Genomic DNA, 24,490 nt, shown 5'->3' with positions numbered 1-24,490 from the left:
AATTAAATCAATATAATGATTATAAACAAAAACTAGCAAAACCATATAAATTTGCAATTTTGAAGCAAACACCACATCTATGGCTGATCCTTTCATAATTAGACCCACTGTATTTTATAACCTGTTCCTCTCAAGTAAATTTTAAGTAAACATCATCCACTTCTGATGGTTTTTTCTGTTGATATTTACTTTCTGTTTAAATTAATAAGTTATTACTATTGTTTATTTTTAAATGTTGTTATTTAATATTATTATTTATTGCTCATTGAGAAAAAAGGTAATCTGGAAAAAAAACAATGAGAAATGAAGTGTTAGAAATATGAATAATTTCTCTGTATTCATGAATATTTCACAAGCATCAATATTTTAATGAGTAAACTCCAACACATCATTCCTGTGTGGTTTTATGTTTCTTATTCCACAGAAACCAACAAATTTGCACGAAAAACACCAAACCAAACCCAAACTTTAAGAAATATAGTGGCATTTAAAATAATTGTTTCAGCACACCTGCAATTCTAAGGCAGAAAATTATAGAAGAGACTTTTCTTCCCAGACACATTTTGCAGCTCCATTTAGAAGAAACAAACAAGTTGAAGTAGGTAATTTCTTCTTAAAACTTAATAAGACCCTTCTCTTTTAGATACACTTCGTGTGTTTAGCTGACTAACGCAGATTAATTTACCACTTAACCTTATACTGTGAGTGACAACCAAAATGCTTTTATATAGCATATGAAACTCGAATTGCTTGGAACAAACAAAAATGTATCTTTCTTGAATATAACCTGAAGCTATACAGTTTTATTTCCACAGAATACAATTTCTTAGACGTATTAGTGACATCTAAAAAGCTAACATCTGAATAAGTTTATTGACAGTAGAACATCATATCTATGGACAAAATGATTCAGCAGCCTCTCCACATGAACACCCACTGCCCACACTGCCATCTCTGAAAGAAAGAGGGTGTTTATTTGCCTTTCAAACAAAATTACTGCCATTGGAATATAAGCATATTAACTGGGTTTTTTTGGCCCTACCTATTTAAAGTAAACCAATCAGTCTTTTAATTGAGAATCTTGCGTCTCGTGAGGGATACTACCTTTTCTATCACACTTTAGAGAAAAGCGTGAAGACAAAATGGTGAGTTAACTTTGGAGGTATCTATGTATGCATATACGTCAATAGCAACAAAGCGGTATCACATCCCCAGTCTGTGCCCACATAACCTCTTGACTTCCAATTAGCCACAAAGGAGGATCACTCCAGGGGGAATGAGGCAGCATCCCTGCAGGACACGTGTTTACAGAACTCCAGCTTTGGAATCATAGCACACAAGTCCAAAATAACACTTCAAGCCATGTGAACAATAGAGACATTCAACCCAGAACAGAGGTTCAACCTGAAGTAAATCACTGGATGACCAATAGGTAATGTAGACAAAAATCAACTACTTTGATCCAATGATCTGCTTCTGACATGATAAATTTCTCAGTGTCCTAAAACATAAGACTACATAACTATCATTTACTTTATTTTCATTTCTGTAGCCGTAGTTCTTCTTTTACTTATGTAAGAAGAATATCTTGAAATTTGACTTAAATTCTTAGTGGAAACGATATCTTGCAACAAGGATTTCCTTAGGCTAATTGCATTAATTTCTAAATAGTTGCAAGTGTCATTGCCTTTCACTTTTGTGAGGACCTTTGTCTCCTCATGTCATGAAGAGAACTTAGTACCTGAAATCATATGGGGTGAGTCCATGGTTTTGAATTGAACTTCCTCTCTAAGCCACCCCAAAGAACACAGCTACATATTGGTATTTGATGATTGAAAGGCAACTGGATGTGCTGCCAGTCAGACACCACTTCTGTTACCTCCAGGAGTTTGTATGGTTTGTAGATGGGAAATGTACTAAGAAAATGGATTTGCAATAGCTTGGACTTTGAATTTAAGAGAAAATTTACTTTCTCTCTCTGTAATATCTGTGTACGTGTCCTTTCCATTTTTACTAGTTCTCCCAGGATTTCTCTTTCAATATTCTTTCCACATCTTCAGCTATATTTACTACTTTTCATTTTATGTCAGAGAACTTTCTTTTTAACTTTTACTTCTAAATTTACTAGATGCACAGTCTATAACAGAAGATTTAAATTCTCGGTCTCTCTCTAGAACACCTTCAATCTGGTTTGTACTGTACATTCAAACCTTCTTATCTCAGAAGGTATGTAACATCCTCTGTTCTTTGACACTGGCATAAAAACACCATACACTCTCTGTCAAGATCTTGACATCAGTATGATTTTTCCTTTTTAAAAAAAAAAAAATAAATCTGAATACCTGTTAGATTGCTCCTCCCCAGATTGTCCAATGGGCTAAAGCCACACCACCTTTTTCTGTCTTCCAGGAAGAACAGGTTAGAAGGAACTGTGTCTACTTTCAGTACCAATTCTATCATCAACTCATCAACATTTTCAGCTGACCATGAAAATACTCCCTTTCAAATTAAAAATATAATTTTAAATCCCATCTCTTAATTATTCAATCACAGCTTTGTATCTTTCTTGGTTGTTTTTGCTCAGCTTTTGTCCCATGAAATCCCATCCATCAGCTGAAAAGCAACAGGTCAGAAATGATTCAAGTTACATGTAATACATATAATCATTTTGAATCCTAGGCTTCAATAAAACATTCCACACTCTGTTCATGTTTCCTTGCAAACTTGAGCATTAATTGCAGAAGCTAAATAAGCCCTCCACAATAATACATATGTCCATCTGTCACCACAATTAAGTTACTGTCTATGTGAGTTTGAATTACAGAAGATAATATAACTTTTGAAACCTGCCTCAAATTTATCACATATCTTAAACAAATTCCTCTCAGTTTCCTCAAAATTTTCTGTTGAAATCTATATTAACTGATGCTTCATCATCTCTGAACACTGTCAGCCCCCTTTACAATCCCCTTTTGCTAGTTTGCAAAAGACACATACTGTTTATAGCAGATGTCAGAATTCTTGGCTCTTACAGAAGAAAATAGGCATATAGTGAAAATCAGACTACATATAGTGATTTCAAATGTATAGCACTTCAATTTTTGCCAAGATTATGCAATTAAAAACTTCATTACTTAAATATTTGCAGAGATCAGCCTAGAAAAGATGATGATGTCAGTGTCACTACAATTGCTAATTCTTTGGATCTCAAGAAGGAAAGATGTCAGTGAAACTTGAAAAGCAAAGGAGAAGTTTTATTCCACATTATTGTGAAATAAAAGCATCAAAACCTTATAGAATTCAGCTTGCCAGGCATTTTATATGGGAATATTGAAAAAAAAGAAAAATTTAGTGGGAAGCTCAGCTTTTAAAACAAATAAATGCAGTACTTTCTTCCTTAAGCTCTGATAATAAGAACAGTAAGATATCAAAACCTATCTAAAATCATTTCATTACTCACTCTTAGGAAGAATATCATCACATCTAACTTTTAAAAACAAGCTCTGATTAACTTAATAATAAACTACAGCCACAACACGAAATACAATTTAGTATCTAAAACTTAGGTGCATTTTTCAAAGTTTACTCAAGCTTTTGACTCTCCATTCACCACAGTACCAGCCATTTGAACTCATCCTGTGTTCTGATGCCCTGATAATTTTAACCTGATGTAGTTATTATCAATTGCACTACAGATTCCAAGAACAGGCCATTGCATTTATGCTGAGAATTCAAAGGGAAAGAACTGCATTAATTTTCCTATCACTAGGCTAGGTCCATGCTCCCATGAGGAATGAAATTGTATCAATGACTCTACATCACTAACATAAATACATATAATTTCATAGAAGCCTAACAACCAGCTCCTTCAAAAAAAAAAAAAAGCCATTTTTCAAAATCATTCTTTTGAGCATGGTTTATTGAAAAACAGATGGGCCTGAGTCAGACAAACACCAGCCCTTGCAATGTTCCCTGCTTCTTATATGACAAGTTCAGCTTCCATAACACTATTATCTATTCACAAGTAGTTCCATACATTCACTCAGTCATACTATGACTAGTATCACACTGGCACTGCACAGAAAAAGCACAAAACACACAGCCCTATAATTCTATGTCATCTATACAAATACATTTATTAATACAAGTCCAAACACTACTTACCACATGAAGAATTTTGTTCTCTGTTTCATATACTGTGCAATCCTGAAAAAACAAAACAGAAAAGGTGGGTTGCATTGATTCAACCATTTACCCTTCCCAGATTTATCCTTAAAAAGAATTAAACTAAATTGAAACAAAATATTTCAAACAAACAGACAGATTCATGTAATTGAAGTGTGATGTCACTACAGAAAGGAAATACCAATAAATGTTTATATATGTTCACTAGTTCTCGCTTCTTCTTTCCCTTGGACAGATGATGGCATGTATTAGCTAGTCACATGTATGCCACAGAAGTGGTTTCAACCAGCAGTCCCAGACCATGGACAGATTGACCCACTTCTACTATTAACACTGAAAACCAGAGGTACTGGCAATAATCTTAAGTAACTATGAAAGAAAACTAAGCTGAATGATTCCTGCTGAGTTGAGCTAAACTGACATGTTTGTACATCCTGATAAAGAAGAGAAAGAAAATCCTGGGAAGAAGAGGGAACCACTGGTTGTTTGTAACACTGTGCAATGAGAGGGAAGACAAACACAGAGCTGGACCATCTTATTACATACAGCCTGCAGGGGACTGAATGCACATTGTTTTCATCTTATGTAGCATGTGAGGCAGTTTCTAAGGCAAGACAAACAGATGGGAGGCTGGGGGCTGTGAAAGTTTTTCTAACAGGCCAAAATCTCAGTGGATATAGAGAAATGGAATTAGTAAGGCAGAGAGCACATGAAATGTGAGCAACACTGGTGAAAGAACCGCTCTTTCCCAAGGTTATCAGATGCTGTAGCTTTAGGGTAATTAGTGAAAGCTCCATTTAGAATGGATGTTTTATATCCTGCCTAATAACACACATGAAAAATATTAAATTCCTTTATCATGTTAGAAAACCAGGTTTTTATACGCAACTGTGGGGTGTTTTTTAAATGAACTTTTAATCCATTAAACGCTTCAAGTGTTACTCAGGCAAGAAAATCCAATGTGTTCTTAAGCTTTATATAAAGCAACCTATGCAGAAGCAGCAGGTTGATCAGGGAGTATTTTCCTAATAACAGTTGTTGGCATTCAGGAAACATTTGCCAGTAAGTACAGCCGGAAAGAAAATCTACCACATTTAATTATATGCAGACATCAATGAAGTATTTGCAATCTTAGTAGTGAAACACATATTTCATTGTTATATGTGGGAGGGCATGTAACATTTTCAATCTGGGTACATCTATGTTCTGCATGTTTTCTTATGAATCATTTTGCAAAAAATAGCAGGAAGGGATCGCAACATTTATACTGAAGGAAAAAAAGTGATTTTAAGCAGACAATTATTTCATTGATAATAGGAAGCATTTACTATAAGATCAAACATACAGCTTAAAGAGGATACTGTCTGAGAACTCTTGCTGCTAAAGGGAAGAAGGATTCTGGGTTTTTAAATGCTGTAAATGAGTTTATTACAACCAAGAAACCAGTGAGTAACAGAGAAATACTGCTATGTCCTTGAAGTTAAATTCTTACCCATAATCATGAAGGAAGCTAAATAAATATGTTTATTTCTGGCAAACCAAGAGTATACATATACATATTTAAAAAAATATTTCTAAATCAACAAAAGACAGTAAAACAAGTGGAAAACTTCTCAGGCATCCAGTCTATGTATAAGGGCAGGTGGCCTCACCCTTAAATTCTCTCCTCAACACACCATTCCCGACAAATTCCAAGTCTGGGAAAAAGAAATGCCAAATGAGTCCATCATTTAGCAGACGGTAGATTTGTGATGCTACATCTTCATATTCAGTTAAGAGAAAAACTAACAGTTCAGTAAATCATAAAAGACAGAAAAACTGGCAAAAGGTAAACACAATGCTTAGGTAAAAAAAAAAAAAAAAAAAAAATCCAAATTATACTTTTTCTACACATAAATGGCATCCAGCTAAACATAATTCAAGCATGAACTCCAGGAAATGTTCAGGAATGCAAAGATCCATGCCGCCATAGCCCAGAGCAGCCCTGAAGTCTAGGATTCAAAGAAACCTAGAAAAGGTCAACAAGCTATTGTAGGTAGTACATTTTAACTTCTGTAGCCCTCCCTCGATGTTAGGGCTGAGATTGCTTCTGAATGATCCTGAGAGCAAAACCTACATGTCACTTTCTTTCATGGTGAACGGTTTATTTCCCTTCAGGTTTTTTAAGTCACCCCACTGCTTTGTACTTTAAGCAAGTGCTGAGAATAACCGTGCCCACCCTCTTCAAACATCCCTTAGGTAGAATGATAAGCTGAATGGTTATTACTGGGGGCCTTTACCATTTACAATTATTGCTTTTTCATGCCCATTTCAATTCAACTAAAAGTGCTTAAAGCACTTGAGAACTATAAAAAGAGTCACTAACTATCCAATTAGAAAAAAAAAAAACCTATTCTTAATAGCATACCGCCCACAGCTGGAGAATATCACTTCTTCCACACCTAGACGACAAGCCTGTATCTTACTGTTGAAATATCTTAAATATCTGTTTAACCACAGTATCGAAACATTGCAATTAAGGTAAGAAACAGATCATATACAAATTTTCTACTTTAGAAAAGCAAGAACACTCGAAAAAATCTGTAACTAAGCTTTGCTCCTACACAAGCTAACAATTTGCTAACAATTTTTCACTTAGTGAAACAATACAGTTATTAACCTCGCAATGAAATACAAAGACATAGCAAGAAGATATTTTACTTTTAACTGTTTGGTCTCTGGACTTCACACATATATTCACTGACAAACTATGACTGAAGCTAGATTACATGATCTTCATCTAATCAAACAAAACTTAAGGTGAAACAGCAGACTTGGTTTTTAAATGCACATTATTTTCTAAAAGGTTAACGTCATGGGTTGCTAATACAGGAACAAAAGTAGTTTTGTGTTTGTTTATTCTTCCTGAATGTGTCCTCAAATACTGGCCATTAGCAGTTTCAGAAAGGAAAATGGGACAGTATTGTCTGCAAGGAAAGAGAAACAGAAGGGGAATATGATGGGACAACTTAATTACTAATATTAGATTTTCATGGTCACTCTTTCCAGCTCTGCTTCATGCATCAAAAAGTGCAAAAGTGACCTTTTGTGGGGGCAGCTGGAACTAGGCTAAGAGCCTAAAATAAGAGAAACATGAGTCCAAAACTGGTAGAAAAAAAATGCAGCAAGGAAGATACCAAACCACAACACTTAAGGAGAGGGTTCTTCTGCACTTTCAATCCCCATATAATTTTAAAACCTGTTTTTAAGACTAGCAAGACCTATGTTATGCTGCAACTAGAGGCATCACTTACATTTTTTTCCAGAACTTCTTATCTTTATAGTTCTGTATTATTTTGACAAGTTTTATCTGCAAAGATTCTATTGTAATGTCGTAAGTAACAATTACTAAAGACACTTGAATTGAACCCACTGAATTAGACAGCATTGACTGGTGACAATGCCACAAAACGCATACATCTCTCTCCACTTTATCCCCCGACATTGCTAGAAAAATTCACGTTAAGTGACATAGATAGGAAATACAAATATTTGCACCCCAGTTGACTAAATCTGGACTTGAAATGTAAAGCACTGAGACCTAGAAGACCTGTCAACTTATCCTACTGCTCATATATCCCAAAGGGAAAATGTATTCATGCAGTTCTCCAGTACTATAACTATGAGATAACATTCATCAGAAAATACTTCTATTTTTGCATATATATATGATCTGGTTTACAAGTCCAAGTCACCAACCTGTCAAATTATCTGTTGCAATTACCTCCCAAACACTTCTTTCAATGTACTTGCAGGCTATAATCCTGAAATATTTCAACATTACTACCACTACTATTATTTGTGGTTTGGCCACATATTCTAGGCAGCTGCTGCACTGCACTCTACTTAGCAATCTGAAGTTGCTGTCAACTCCATGACTTAACTTCAGAATAAAGTTATGCTAGCTCAGAAAATATGATATATACATACAGATAGTTAAGGGATAGAAAAAGAGAGAATTGCAGAAATATGTTTGTTAGTTCTTTCAGCAACAAGTCAGCAATATTTCATCATTTCTAGTAATCTTTAGATGAGAGTGCTCAAGAGAGAGCACAGACTTCTTTCATTGTATTTTCTTGTTCAGCAGAATGCCTTAGTTGCTTGTGTATATTTGGTGAACCTAATTACTTTTTTTTTCTTCAAGGAAAGGAAATTTACTAGGCAGAACTGATACAGAAGCAGGTCACATGATTATCAAGAACAAAAATCAGATCTCCTGATTCCCAGGTATCGTTAGCCCAAAAATGTCCTTTGTGAATTCATATGAGAGTAGCATTGCTCAAGAGTAGGCTGTGGGGTGCTATACCATGAAGTCAACTGGAGCAACTTGTGAACAACAAGAGCTTGCTATGACAGTGTTCGTTCTCCAGGTGGTTTTCAGTCTGCTTCTTGTTGAGCTTCTCTACTGTTGGGCTTTTTTTTTCATTCATTTTCCTCTGCAGTCCAACTTGAATTTACATGAAGGCAATTCACAGGTATGTGTTTGTTTACATTGCACTTTTTAACAGTATTTTACTGATGAAATGTAGACATACAAAATGTTCTAAACTATGTAACTCTGCTTCTCTATTTGTAACAAAAATAATGAATTACATGATTGGAAAAGAGGGTTCAGACTCTCATGCATCGCCAAAGCTTCAGCATAAAATTTCTCTGGAGCAATGCAGCAATTGGTTGGAATTAAACCAAGCCATCCTTTAAATCCCCTTGCTTCTCAAATTGATTAAAACTGTAACTGAATCCTTAATACCAGTATAAGTCAAAGGGATGGTCTGTCGGCCTTGCTACTTAGCAACAATAAAAAATAATTAACTTGAGAATGCTCAGATCATAATTCCCAGTCCTTACAGCATCAGTACCACAGCATCAAAAATAAGTTGTTCTGGCTTCAAGGAGCCCACTCTGAACCTGTTCAAGTGTCACTAGCTTCAGGAAATTTATGCCATTTGCCCTAGAAAGCTCATTTACTTTGAGCTCTCTCTCCAATTCAGCTATGGCAAGAAAGCCCCAAGACTAGAATTTCCTGGAGTCATCATTGAAGGTTCTCACAGAAGTTCTCAACAACAATGGCAGACTCTAAAACTTTACCAACATATGAAGAAGGCAAAAGTTTTATAGCTTTCACAGTATCTTCATTTATTATTACCTTTCATTGCTTTTCTTGGCCCAAGACAGTGGTACATAATTTCCAAGTAGGTTCAAGAGCAAGATAGATTAAGTTAATTTAGCCTTTCACTACTCAGAAAATGCATTGGAAATATATGAAATACAGTTCATGGCAGGACTAAACAATGACAGCTCTGAAGCAATCATCTTGATTGATATAATATAGGCTATGGCAAAATGCTGTGTTCTACAGAGCATGATGATTAGAAAATTGAAGGACATCTGGGAACTCTGCTCGGGCTGTGATTTACAGGTGTGTCTGGGTTTACTGAAATAATAAAATACAAGTTACTGAAATAATAAAATACAAATTGGCAGATACGCAGCTCTGTTCAAGCCCCATCCTCCCCAGCCCCGCCTCACAAAAAGAAGAAACCAAAAAACTCTTAATAGCACCAAAGCTACAGAAGCTGACAAGCAGGTAATGTTCTCCTCTGGCAACAGGCAACAAATTAAGAGCATGACCTTGGAACACGTTTCTTGAGGTGCTTTACCATATGTTAGATTTTAAGAGGTCTAGCAAGACTTGAGATACAAGAGGTGTGAGCCCTGGGGACATTGACAATTACAATTGTTTGGAACAGAGAGAGGAAGACGAAATATATTTTTCCTGTCTCGCTATCTGAAATACAACAGCAAGTTCCTTTTAAGCTATGCAACAACTCAGTGCTTGCATAGGTAAACCCTGGCTGCTGCCATACTAAATGATTTTTTAAAATTATACAGACATTCTTAAAAGCCTATACTGTATTTCCAATTGGTCATCCCAAAGTATGTGCTTTTGCTATTTTCCCACTGAGATACTCAAAAAGACTTTTCAATCATGTCTGTTCCTCCTCTGACTGCCACAGTCCCAAGGAGCTCTATCCTCAACTCTTCCCTTTTCTGCAACCTCTTCTCTATTGTTCAGCAGCCGCCTAGAATCATGCTGCTCTAATTACCATCTCTGTGCAGATGAGTCACAGATCTCTCATCCCTTCTGTTCACATTCACAGTTCAGAATCTCCTTTTGGATATTTGCCACCAACCCTAGCGCAGTATGCTGAAAAGCTGAAATCACGTTTCTTCCCAAATCCTCCATGCTCCCCCCTTCTTTCCCTATCTCTGTCAACAACTTCATCACCTTATGTCCCACAAGCTCACAACCTGGGTGCCATTTTCAACTCCTCTCTGCTTCCCACACAAATCCTGTTGATTTTCTTCCCACTGACGTTCAGAAATATTTGCTTTCTTTCCCACTTATGCCACAATTATTCAATCACTGCAGTTTCTTGCCACTGGGTCTATGGCACCCTCATTCTAATATTATTCCCTGCCCCTCTACACTGAAGACAGAGCTCATCTATACCTGCAGCAACCCACTCTGTCCTCCCCCATCAGAAATATGTATAAGAACTGACAGAAATGGGAGAAAACAGAATGGTGAGCACTAAGATATAAGTGAGATATAAGTGAAGAGGAAAAAAACCTCTAGAAAAATATAATGAAAGCTATTAAATAAAGGCTATATAAAGGGACATTCCCTACGGAACCAGAACTCTAGAGTTCTTCCCTGAATATTTAATGAACCTGCAATTCTCTGAGTTCATAACCCTTGTGTACAAACTAATAGCAATTACTCAGCTTACTGAGTACAAACAATTGCCTTAATTTTATTTAAACAATCTGCATGGAGCGGCACCTATCACCATAGTAACAGAATGCTTCATGTAAAAATTTAACACAACTTACATAAATCACCCACAGATCAAGCAACTACTGAGAAAAATTGCTCACTGGATTAAGAGAGATGTGATGTGTGCACTAAGCTCTTTTCTTCTTTCCCAAGTCATTTTCCATTTCCAATTATTTCTACCCTCCTTTCTGTAAAAGACATCATCTTTCTTTCCTTTGGGATCTGGTCACATATTACTTCTTAATTTGCATATAGAGAGTACCATTTCTTCCTGCTATGCCATTTCTAAAATGAGTTGGTATACTATTAGGCCAGAAACCATAGCAAATATTTCAGCACCAACTAAAATAACATTGTTGCTTACTCATATATCCTGCTGGAATGCAAGTTCTTATGTAGTCTAAATTGAATTTCAGCTTTTCAGGTGATTTCTCTATGCAGCAAATTTCTCACCAGTTAAAAATAAAATCCACTGAAACAATCAATTGATGGGAGGTTGGAAATGATGTAAAAATGTTCCATCCAAAGGAGAAAAAACAAAGTCAAAACATCTTTTTTTCCACATCTCTAATTCAAAGAAAGCAAGCATCATGCATTCAAAACTAAATCTTTTATTACTGTCTTGCCAAAACAGAGTTTGTACTATGATATGTCATTAAGTTCTCAAGTTTTTAATGTTGCTTCCAAGACCATTTAGAGCTAAATAATTTCTTACTTTTTCACTTCTGCTTTTCCTCTAGTACTGTCATGAAAAAGAGTTCTGGTTTATAAAACACAATTGCAGCAAAATATTTCACGTTTCATATAGTGCCTCAGTAGTTTTTCTGCCAACCGAGAGTAAAATTAATCAACCTTGAGAAAAACTAATTATATTTACATGGCATTTCAGGCTTAGGTATGACTTGAATGCTTCACATTGGATCACCTGAAATATACCTCATATAATTTTCCTGAAATAGAGACTGAACCTGCATTTTTTCATGCTCAAGGCTTTTACTAGCTACTTAGCAACACATAATTTCTGTAATTTGCTATCCTGAATTGAAATCTTGCTTTACCACACCTGGTTACAGAGACTGTATCTTCTCTGGAAAGGGAAATCGGTTTCCAAAGTAAACAAAATGCAGAGTCTCAGTCTTCACTCATACAACTAACAAAATCTTAAACCATCACTATTAATGATTAAATCTAACATTTATAAAGAATATCACAGCAAGCATGGATGTCCTCTGTCTGCCTCTATTCAACGGTAAACTGTTGTGACACTCAAGATGCACTGCAACACTGCCCACAACAATCAGTTTAAGAAAAAAAAGTTGTATTTAAAGGAAACATACAAGATACTAAAACATCTTTGTCTCTTCCATCTACACTTTATCTCAGTTTCCACCAACTTTCTGCAAGAGCTTCCATGAGCGCATGAATTAACTCATCACTCTCTGACACCTTCACCATCACCTCTACCCACTCCGGCTCCTTTTCATGGAAAAATGTAACAGCTGCATTAGTTTGCCAGCATCTGCCTCATCCAAAAGACAATTCTTTTATCCACTAATTATTTTGTTTTGTGTTTCATTTTTCACCACATACAGAGGCTGTCAATCATATTCTGGAAGAAAACCAACTAACCAAATAAACAAAAAAAACCCTAAAAAAACCCCAAACAAGTCAATACCAATTCATTTTTGCTCCCTGGTCACCAAGTTTCTTACATAGTCAGTAATCTTGTAGGATTTTTTGGTGGCTTTTCCTCAATTTGTCCATCCACAAGGAAAACACAGCTAACAAACTCATAGAATATATTTTTATTAAAAGTGGCTTCATAAGCTGCTTTGAAAATGCCACATCGCAGATTGGACGAGTTTAGGAAAAAAACCTCATCTCTTTACAGTATGTATTTCAATGACAACTAATGAGGCATCAAACCATTTCTAGTAGTAGCTCATTTCCCTATAGACTACTACTAATGTTGGAACCTTTGAGCTATTCTGTGCCTAATCCCATTTCAAAAAGGACTTCAAAACTTAAATTAAAAGACAGCAATATATCTACAAGTAAGCCATTTCAAGGGGGGAAAAAAAGTGTAAGAGACCAGTAGAAATAAACCAGAATAATCAGAAAAACACATCTATGCTAAGGACTTCAGGCACTTTTTACATTACATTAAATTACATCTGAAATTTTCTATAAATGTGCCCTATAGAAAAATAAGCTACTCTACTATGAAAAAAACCTCAACATTGCTAAAGAGTGTAAATTGAAACTACTTCAATATCCCTTCTTGTAAACAAAAATCAGTTTCATATTTGCAACAATCCTTTTAAATTCTATTTTAACTTATACATTATACATTGACATCTAAATGTGAAGAAAACAACAGCACACAATAATATGTATCCTGAAACACCACTGCTTCTGAGCACTGCTTTGAACCTCATGTGCAGAAAATCTTGAATAAGAGCAGCACTTGAAGGAAACAATGTGAGGTTAAATTTTTGTCAGTGTTACTTGCAATGAGTTATAACACTCTCATATGAACATCATTTGTATTCCAAGGATTCCAGATATTGCTAGGGTATTGTTTTCAAGGGAGGCTTTTCTGTTCTGTTTTTAACTTTTTGCCACATCTGCCTAGCTACCCACTTTTACACTTACCTCCCACTACTAAACTTATCAGAAATGTGACATTTTGTATATGTCCTATGCTTACACATATTTTAAGTTCCAAGAATGTAGCCTCCTCATCATGATGTATTTTTATTTTTAAAAGGGGGGAAGAGAGTCAATTACTACCACAGTAGGTTAACAAAGGTTTTCCAAACATTTGGTAATAATCTGGAGGTGGAAGGAATCATGTTGAAAATTTAAATTAAAAAAATTTTAAAGTTTAATGCATAACTTTTTATCAGACACACATTACTTTGAAAATCCCAGCAACCTAAAAGTGTAAAGTAGCTTTAATGAGGAATCAATCAAACATTCACATCACTAAACTATTAGAACCAGTCTATTAGCTAAAGATATCTGAAGTAATTAGCTACTTGGTATGACCTAAAATTCAAAATTTTAAGCTATTTTTAGCAAGTCTTTAAAAGTCCTTAATAATTAGGACTTAACAACAGACATGAGGAATTGTCATAGAAAAGATTATGAGATACTTTGTAATAGCAGTACTGAGGATATTAATTATTCTTCTCTCTTCATGTATTTAATATAGTCCTTACCAAATTAATGGGGCCATTTTATATGATTGCAAAGTAAATTCTCACTTTAAACTGGAAAACAAGCCTTCATTTACTTTCCCAGTGAGATTTACTAGGTGCAACATTCGTCTCATAAGCTACAGCCATTTGATTATAAAACCCACAATGTCATACAAAAATAGTGCATTACTCAAGAAACAATTTGTGACCATTTTCAAGACCTGAAATATAGCAATGGCTAGAAGTCCAACAAAGATTACAGCTGTAAAATAGGAAGCGAGTCCATGGAGCATAGAGACTCATATTTTTTTCAAATCTCCAAGTCCTTTCAATGGTGAATAAGCTCCAAATCACTCAGTTGGTGCAATGCACAAGGCACTTCTATGTGGGCTCTCTATTAGGGCTTTTAGCGCAAAATCCCGAGTGTTGGTATGTCCAGATAGAGTATTTGTGGAAGGTTGTCTTGGTTTTTCCTAGCTGTCTTCCATCCTGGCCACCACCTCCCAAATTGCATCACTCAGATTCTTGTAATCCAAAATCTGAATTTAACTCCAAAAGTTGCTGGAGACAGATGATGTCAGAAGTACGTTCTGTGACAACAGGGCAAGTCAGATCCATGTCAGGGGTGGAGATAGTAACAGCTACTTAGCTGTTACACAGAATTGCTTCCACTGCAGTCCCTCTTCAAAAAGATATTTAGGCAGAGAAGTAATTGCAGTGAAGCTTTTATAAAGGAGTATTTACAGGCCTACAGCTATGCTTCTGCTGGAGCAGCTTGCTAAGTAAATCCCACAAGACATTAAAGCTGCTAGATAAACATCAGTGGTTTTAAAACTAAATAAACACAGCAAATCATTGTGAAAGCTGATTAAAGAAAGTAAAAAAACATGTGACAAGTGCTACTAATGATCACTACTAAACAGAAATAATAAGAACTACAGCATTCAGCAGTAAAGTTTTCCTTAAATGTCTTATAACTTACAATTTCAATATAAAATTAGATTTTTCAGATATTCCCAAGATTTCCAGGGTTTTAATTCGAAAGAAGAAAGCTTCTTTAGTGAAACCTTAATGGGTTCCTGAGGAATAAGAGCACTGAGAATAGAAACAAAAGGGAAAACTTCTTCACTGAGAGGGTGACAGAGCACTGGAACAGGCTGCCCAGAGGGGTTGTCAAGTCTCTTGCTCTGCAGACATTGAAACCCCCTTTGGATGAGTTCCTATGTGGCCTAATCTAGGAGGCCCTGCTCTGGCAGAGGTGTTGGACTATACGATCTTTCAAGGTCCCTTCCAATTCTTAAGATTCTGTGTGTGTGATCTGTGCTTGTGACTTGGAAAAAAAAATGATGACAGAATGATATTAAAAGCTATCTACAGACTGCCTAAGGAAGCAATAAATCTTCTATTCCTTACAGTTATCACTGTAGCTACTGCTACCTTTCTAAAACAAAACAAGCACACTGAAAAGAAGCAGTTAGTGGCACGGTCTAATGCTGAATACCCTAAATGAGTCAATAGCAAGACTTTCACAAAAGCCATAAAGACAAGGAGTCTGTCATGTTTTTCCTTATATGCACTTGTGACTGGACCAGTTGTGCTGACACAAATCTGAATTCATGAATGAACCAAAAAGAGAAAGCAGTACGACCCAAAACAAGCTCACACACACATAGCTTCCCCCAACCTGCACACCCATATCCCTTTAACACCTATCTTGTACCATCAAAGAAGAACAGGCCTTTTTTACTTATTGAAATGTAAGCAGACAATATAGATAATGCGCAGCCTCCAATTCCCATGGAAAGGCAGACAGATGTAGAAGTGGAAAGTAAAAAGTGCAAGGGAATAGTAGCAAAAATCATGATAGTCCCATGGATTTGTTTGCTATTTAAATCCTTTTTCCTTCAGTGTTCTGTTGAAGGGAAGAGTCGATTATAAAAATGAAACAAGAATGCAAGCCCTGGATTAAATAAGCCATCAGCAAGGAGGATGGTATTAAGCAGGAAGTGCCTATGAAACAATATCCTAAAGTCCTCAGGGGGAGAAAAAAGTCCCTAAGCCAAAATAAAACAGCTGCATAGAAGCAGATGATTAGTACAAATGCAAAGCAGGTTACAATAATAACTTGCAGTGCTCTGAGGGAGCTGCTTTCACTGGCAAATATCTACTGCATGCTGGTCTGTTAGTTGGGTCCCAGGCAATGCAACACACACAGAAAGTGAACTGCTTAAAACAATGTGTCATTCTGCATTTTATTCCAAAGTCTATCTCTAAGTAGGTATTATAACTTCAACTTTTCTAATTATTTAAAGGTTAAAGCAGAACAGCTCAATAGATTTTCTGAGACTTCATACTTATAAGAGAGTGCTGTAATTCTGTAATTGTTTTTTTCTTCATTATTCAGTTAGCACTGTAATGAGGGGGGCAACAAGACAATTCTATGAAGAAACATTGATGTTACAATTAGCCTTAAAAGGTATGAAACAATTCAAGCAAGCCAGCCTACTTTTAGGGGTCTTTCCTCCATCTTGACTAATGAATAATTTTTGGTTTAGAAATCTGAACATTGGTTGTTACTTTAAAAACACAAAAGCTTTAAATCCTGCCTGTGTTCAGTTACCGAGGTGAATACTAGAGTTCTATTTTTCGGTTGTATAAAAGTCTTAAAAAAACAAGTCAAGTGTGTAAGAAAATGCAGAGTCTCTATTTTTTTTAATAAAATATTAAGCTTTGTAAAAATCTGTCATTAGCCACTGTTGCAGGAACAATTGTAACACTGCCTTCTGTAAGTCATTCACAGTACTATAAAATACTTCACATACAAAAGAAAAGATTCTGAGACATAGAAAACACACGATAAGGTGATACTGAAACATTCAATTTACAGCCTTAAGAAAGCACAACGAGGATTTTCAGTGTGTTTAGTGATCATACAAGAAAAGCTCAGTGAAGGCAGTTTGAAATACTACCTTGGAATTATTTGTTTTAAGTAGAGATCAAACCACATGTGTTTGGGACTAGTAATGGAATTTTTCATTATCATTTTTCTGACTACAGACCAATTCAATTTTAGAGCAAGCTTAAATTTAGGCACATAAATGCTCCTTTTGGCTTCAAAGCATGGATTCACGTACTGAACTGCTCCCTGACTGGGGAATCATGTCAGTTTTGGCAAAGATAAAACTTTTGTTCTCCAAAGGTATTAAATAGTAGCACTTGCTCTCATTCACACTAAAAGTATACATAGAGAAATATTTACTTACACCATAGCAAATGAGTAGGATCATGGATAGGCATGAATTTCTAGGAAATGAATTGATATTGAGCTGATTCCTGGGAAATACTGCAGCAATGTATATTCTATCATCTTTCTCACTAATAGTGGACACGTAACAAATGGATCAGATAGCTCTTCTCAATTAAAAAACTAGACACAGATGCACAGATGCTTCTGAGGAAGATGAAGCAGTTTGGCAGTTTGGCCAAGGGAAAGGGATGCCCCTCCGTGTCTCCTTCTCCCAGAGTGCTGACCACTTTTCACAGCTCAACAAGGGACACAGGACAGGAGATAAAAAATGTGTGTCATGCAACGGTAGACAGAAAAATGAAGATCTGGTCCCTTCTTCCACAGCTACAGGACTAGTGGGGCACCCCTTGACCCTCAAGCCTGGGAAGCAAACAGGCACCCTTGCTATGCGGCCTGTGGGGAGAGAACCCATGTCTCACATCAAAAATTCCACATATAATTGACGAAAAAAATATTATTAATAGTAAGACAGAAATTAGCATGTTTTAATGTCCCAGTCTTGAACACATGGGATTACTAATTCTGCTCTTCAACTCAGGTGAGAGGCAAACACCACTAATAATCAGTCACGCACACATTTATGAAAGGGTCAGAGAAAAATGCATTTCTTGTATTAAAAGTGAGAGTATTATCATACCAATACATCTCAGGAGGCCATAGGAGAAGCTTAGCTTTACTCAGTTTGTAGTGATTCTTCCGAAAACCAGAAGTCTCCTCAGTGTTCCTACCTAGCCCAATTTCCACTTTTTCTCCACTCTACTTTCTTAAGTGCAAACACTACCTCGAATTTCTTCTTGGTAGCAGTGGTCTCTTCCTTCTGCTGTTGCTGAACTGCAAGGAGGGGTACCCCTCTCTCTGCATGATGGGCACTGCAGCACCACATGGTCAACTGATAGCGTTAGGTGGTACAGAAGACTCTCACAGTCATCAGTATCTAACTAGTCTCAGAAATGCATGCATCAGGGTAAATGATGATGCTCAACTGAATAAAACTACTTTAACTTCCTAGGTTATTTCTACAGAATTTAGTATCAACATTAGTTTTAACTTGCAGCAAATGGGACTTCTTAGTCTCAAGAGAATAAGTAAAGCCAAGCAAAGACCTAAACTACACAGAGAGAAACAATAGAAGAGTAGGGAAGGTTCTCTAGATTGTACTCACAAAGGAAGCTCATTAAGCAAGTGCTTCTCAGTACCTATTTCTGGATAGGCAGTACAAAAATACATTCAAAATATTCTAGTCTCATGGGGAGATGTGCTATCTTAGATCTAGATGGTAAGAAATGTATGAAAGAGCAGATGACTAAAGCCAAATATATACAGACCTTTTGAATCAGACAGTTAATTAAAAATTAAAGACAAAATATAAAAAATTAAAAATGCAAATTATCAAGTAGATTTTGAAAATTTATAGTGATGTTAGACTAAAGAAATGAAGACAAATCTTAATACCGAGATATGCAGAGCATATACAGCATATACATACAAAGCACAATCCAAACTAGTAGTATAAAACCAGAAAGCAGAATTTTTAGAAAGTATTTACTAAGTACTAGTATTCTTTTATTTTTGTTGGACAATGACCTAGATAGAGCAACAGAAAACTATATGAAGAAGGTAATGTCCATTTACAATTTAGGAAAAAGTAAATTGATCAGCAAATGGTTTCATACCTGTTGTACTATTGTTGTTAGTTCCAGACAGAGCTGTATGACATTATTTCTTGTTACTGAGTAATCTGTGACAGCAGCAAAAGGTGATCTAAGAAAAAAAAAAAAAAAAAGAAAAAAGGTTAATAGTACTGTCACATATCCACTTACTTCACTGATGCACTACGGACTTACTACACATTGTTTCTAGAGATATTAGAATTGCATGGAATACCTAAAGTGTGCTATTAAAATTGTAAAATACAGGATATAGATGAATATGGAACATGTTTGGGTCTCCCGGGTTTTGTAGTTTTTAAGTTTCTCTTTAAGAAATACCATTTATAAAAGCATTGTTTCTCATTGCATTCTAATTTACTTCTAGATTGCCTTTACTCCTCCAGAAAAAGTCAATCTTCCTTTCTGCGTTTTTTGGAGATACCCTTATAAAGGCAACGAAAGGCATTGCTTCCATGCCTGATATGACTGGTATCCAGATACGAATCAGATCAGAAAAGCATTTGGACATTTCACTTGGATTCTTGGGATCTGATCTAATACTTTGCAAAAGTACTGGAGGGACTCAGAAGAAGTTCTATGGTTGGACTTGATGGTTAGTGAGACTCCCATTTAAGCCTAGAGACAAGTTTCCAGTACAAAGAAATCTGCTATAAGCATGTCTAAATGATAACTACAAATAAGAGTTCTACTGGTTCTCGGTAGATGTCTAAATTTCTTCTCCATGTGAAGAATCAGTGAAATTTTAGTGCAGGCAGGTTTGAAACTGTTCACTAATCAACCCATGTGAACTCCTATATCTCCACCTGCTTGTTCCAGTGCCCTCTTGCTTCTCAAGGGCTGCCAGTCCCTGATGGTTCATCAGAACTTTGAGGTACGTGCTCAAGTTTAGCAGCTTTAGTTTGATGTAATGCATCATACAACAACATATACTTTCTGCCTGTATTTTCTACAGAAAAAAAAGAGAAGTACATTCATTTTAAAATAAAAGTTTGGAAATTCAAAGTTTCTAAGAAACACAAAAAAAACCCGAGAGTGAGAACTCGGTGCACAGGATGTGGGTAGGTTCAAAAAGGTGTTTTACAAAGATTATTTGACGCAGATGTATAATCATAATCCAAAATGCAAGTTTTATGCAGTACACAGCAACTATACAGTAGGTACATACTACAGTAGACCTACCCACAGGCACATGCACAGATTATTACTGAAGTTCAGGAGACATGTGAGCACATTAAAGGATAAAAGGTAACTGAACTACCTGGTTATGAATTACAATTGTGTTTTAACAAGTACATTACCCAAGATTTACAAAAACACTGATATTTTCGCTTTCAAAATTCTAACTGTTGAGGTTCTGAAAGCTACCTGAAACCTTGATTTTAAAAGGTCATGTTCATTTACAAACTCACTTTTATTGAAGATGAATGGAATCAAGACAGCAAACTGCATTCTTTTACTTTAAGTATGGATGTTAATACAACTTGATCCTCAAATTACACAACTGGAATCTATTTGACATTTCAAAGCCTCCAGCATTCCTCTAAACAAAATCGCATGGTAGGCTTTGGCTTCTAATATCGTATCATCTTCCCTCATACTTTTACAATTTAGTTGGGTTTCACGGTTCACGAGGAAAATAATGACATTTTAACCATCACTGCTCTTAGTGAAGATCATTAGAAATGCCCCAAATAAACTTTGCTGACATTAAAGAATAGGCAAAGGGACTGAGACATTACTCATTTTTGTTACATTGAAGTTTACACAGGGAAGATTAACTGAAAACACCACATGAAGTAGGCAACAAGGGGGCCAGCAGGAGGGAAAAGAAACTAGTAAAAATCAGTAACTAATATGCAATGTTTTGAAAAGTGCTTCACAACTTAGACAAGGAGGCAGAGACATGTTATATGGACTTTGCTCCTGCTGAAAACATAATGGTTCCTCAAGTGGCTTTCTCAGCTTATAAACTGACTCCCTCACAACAATCTGCCCATGCCTCTCTGGGATATTTCTGCAAATTGGACTAGTAAAATTACAATTCCCTTTCTTCACACTCCCCAGTTCAGACCACTTCCCTGGAGGCAATCTGCACGCACAACTATACAGCCACTACTGCATAAGCAGCTGGGGAAAGAGTAAAGGCCTCTTTAAATATTTACTACCAAAGGAAATGTATTTTGATATTATATCCCAAGCCTCAATTTCAACAGTGAAAGTCCAGTAAGACTTAGTATAACAACATGTCAGCAGTTTCAACCAAAATATCAACAGAACCTTCATTGTAGGATGACTGATTGGATTTCATCAAAAGACACAAAGTGCAGTATCAGTCTGATACAAAAGCCTCTTCATTGATAATGTACCCATGGATTGTAATTTTAATACAGCACAATATTGTTGACTGTAAACAGACAAAACAACACGTATAAATGCAAATAAAGCCTACATACACTATAACTTTTCAACTGGCTGCTAAAACACTTTCCTTCTTAAGTCATTAGAAACATATCAAGTTAAAAGAATTCCTTGTTTAATTAGACCACTTCTCCCTACTTTCAAAAAAATATCCCTTTGGCTTGCCTGAGCCATTTCTATCAACTTCCAATTTTTATACATTTCTTTCAGAGCCACATCTCTTGCAGTTCCTTGGACCTTCAAGTCTCAGGTACTTCTTATGGCTCCAGTAGAGAGAAGTCTCTGAGAACAATTGCAGTTTTCCCCACATGTGCAGTGCGATTCAGTGCTCTTTAAGTTAAACAAGGACTAAGGAACTGCCTTGGACTGGGACCATTATAGTTGCCCCACATCCTGTTGTAAGAATGACCTCAGTGTCAATCATCATCTCATTATCTCACCTCTCAGTTATTTCCAAGAACTTTTCCAACACACATTTCCCTATTTGTGGAATCTTTTTTTTACTCAGTTTATATTGTAATTTATTTGTTCTTCCTTCAAAACCTTCCTGTGATACTCTTCCTTTGCCAACACCCACATGAAAACACTTTTGTAGCTCCATAGCACACCTACTGACCACACGCCCTATCCATTCATTTTTGCTGGTTTCCTTTTGCTATTCTTTTTCTATCCCTTCTACACCTCATATTATAAGGAAATGAGATTTATACAACCACATCAGTGCCACTACACACACGTGCAGGCTGCTTTTGCCTTTGTTCTCACCTTTTCCTCCACCTTCTGCTTTCCAACATTTAAAGCTATTAGCCATTTTCAAACCACTTTCACAACTGGGTGGATAATAGGTTTCAAGGATAATTAAGTTCATACGTGTTTTGCTATCATGCATGCAGCTGGAAAACCGAGAGTCTCTTTAAGTTTTCCACTGTGCAAATCCACATTTTGAGCCTGCACTTTATTAGACACCATAGATTCCAGTGAGATGAAAAGCTTCTGCATTCTAATTCACACTGGAAAAAACCTCAGAAATGGTGCTTACTTCTTTTTGCCTTTTTGGAGGATTTTAGTTTGGTTTTTTTACCTTAAAGTAAATCAACTTCAAGAAGCTAATCTATAGGAAATGAGGTTTCCTAAACACCAGGCATGACAGAGCTGCTGGTTCTTCTCATGTTTTTTAAACTGATGTTTGGGATAAATAATAAACTGCCTCTGAAACATGAACTTGTTTATACATGTTTAATGCAGGCCATAATACACATACGTGTACATATACCCTTTTATGAATTGAGACTTAATTAAAATCTTTAGCAGTATCCGCATCTTTCAGAATGAAAAAAATTCTAACACTTAATTAAGTCACCCTGAATGACTCTAAGAAAAAAACAGCTACATCAATATAGCATAGCTAATTCTCTCACAGAATTAAGAAATAATATGATTCAACAGCTATTAATACTCACAAGTATTGATTGCATATGAAGGAAAATCCTTCTTCAGAATACGTATCTTTTCTCAATTGTTTAAGGAGACACATACTCTCAGTATTTCTACATTATCAACATTTTCAGCTTCATATGCTTTAGCCTCCTCATTTGTCTTCTTCATATAACATTTGGTTAGGAGAAAATGATACATAGAAATAACTATTTCACTTTTAAAAGTTGTGATTTGGACAAATACTGACTGCTGTTGGTGCAACCATTGTCCCCAAATAAAAGTTAATCATATTTACCACTAGTTGTAGTACTGGGCTATTTTATAACAATTGACATTGTGAGGGGTTTAAAACCAATCTCATACTTATTGTAGCATCCTAACAAAGGAAAATATCCTTAAAGCATTTTGATGAAACATAATAGTCCAAAATCTTTTAGAGAGAGGTAACCAAATCAGTAATATCTTTCAGTCTTCAAAGGGTTAAACATTAGGCTTAAATAAAAATCTGAATGTACAATATTGTTGTGTATATATTTGTTCCAAATCCATCTAAGGTTTGTAGTTTCAGGCTCTCATGAAGCAAGAATTTTATTTGTATTTCTAATGGAACTGCTTTATGTAGAATCCGGAAAGACTGCAGTAAAATTCACACTGGATAAAGGAATTCTTTAAATGAGTGCTCTGTTAAACATTTACAGCTGTTTTAGTAGCATAATACGTTAAGTACCACAGCATTCTTAGGCAGCACTTACTGACAGGTTTGGCATACCATTCAAACCAGCATAAAGGCAAATGCATAAAGGAAACATAAGACTCGGGTTTAAGACTGAAACCCAACTGGCAGAAAGTGCATTATTTGTGGGATGGGAATCGCTAAACTCTTTGATTTCTTTTTGTTTGGTTTTCCATTTGATTTTCCCTACCATCTTGTGTGCAGACAAGATTTACTCAGTCAGGGCAAGCAACCAAGCACTGCTAGCTAAGACTGTATGAGCTCTCTTATAAAGGAAACTCTGAACAAGCCACACTTTCTTTCTAAGTAAGCAGTTATGGGCTTCCCAACATTCAAGCATCATTTTCCCAATGAATGCTTCTTTTTACCTAAAACTACAAAACAGTCAAACTACAAACACCACCAAGGCTCATTCACTGAAAACAATGAGACAAAGAAATCCAGCTGAACACATTTTACCTAAGGTGGAAGAAAATGCATACATTGTGTATGTCAACACAGTGAAAGAGGGAGATTCATTTTTGCGTGAGGAATGCATTCTGCTTTCATACACAGTGCTTTCATACAAAGCAGGCTTAAAGGGTGCACTGAAGCTGAACACCTAGAATTGTTCATAAATAAGCAAAGTGTTTACATCATTGCAGCCTGCACTTCTCT

General features: G+C 36.0%; 1 protein-coding gene across 4 annotated transcripts in view; it reads right to left on the bottom strand.

Annotated features, from left to right (window-relative positions):
- CNKSR2 (connector enhancer of kinase suppressor of Ras 2) overlaps positions 1–24,490 on the bottom strand; it is a 211,849-nt gene that overhangs the window by 131,193 nt on the left and 56,166 nt on the right. For all 4 annotated transcript variants that reach the window (XM_061988583.1, XM_061988584.1, XM_061988585.1 and 1 more), the window contains exons 4-5: positions 19,249–19,336; positions 4,165–4,206 (exon numbers count right to left, since the gene is read on the bottom strand). In XM_061988583.1, the coding sequence (XP_061844567.1) occupies positions 4,165–4,206; positions 19,249–19,336 (130 nt within the window). The remainder of the gene's footprint in view (positions 1–4,164; positions 4,207–19,248; positions 19,337–24,490) is intronic.

Source organism: Colius striatus, chromosome 1, assembly GCF_028858725.1.
Source record: "Colius striatus isolate bColStr4 chromosome 1, bColStr4.1.hap1, whole genome shotgun sequence".
NCBI classification, from domain to species: Eukaryota; Metazoa; Chordata; class Aves; order Coliiformes; family Coliidae; genus Colius; species Colius striatus.
The sequence above is the reverse complement of the archived record's forward strand: the minus strand, read 5'-3'. Positions and strand labels throughout refer to the sequence as shown.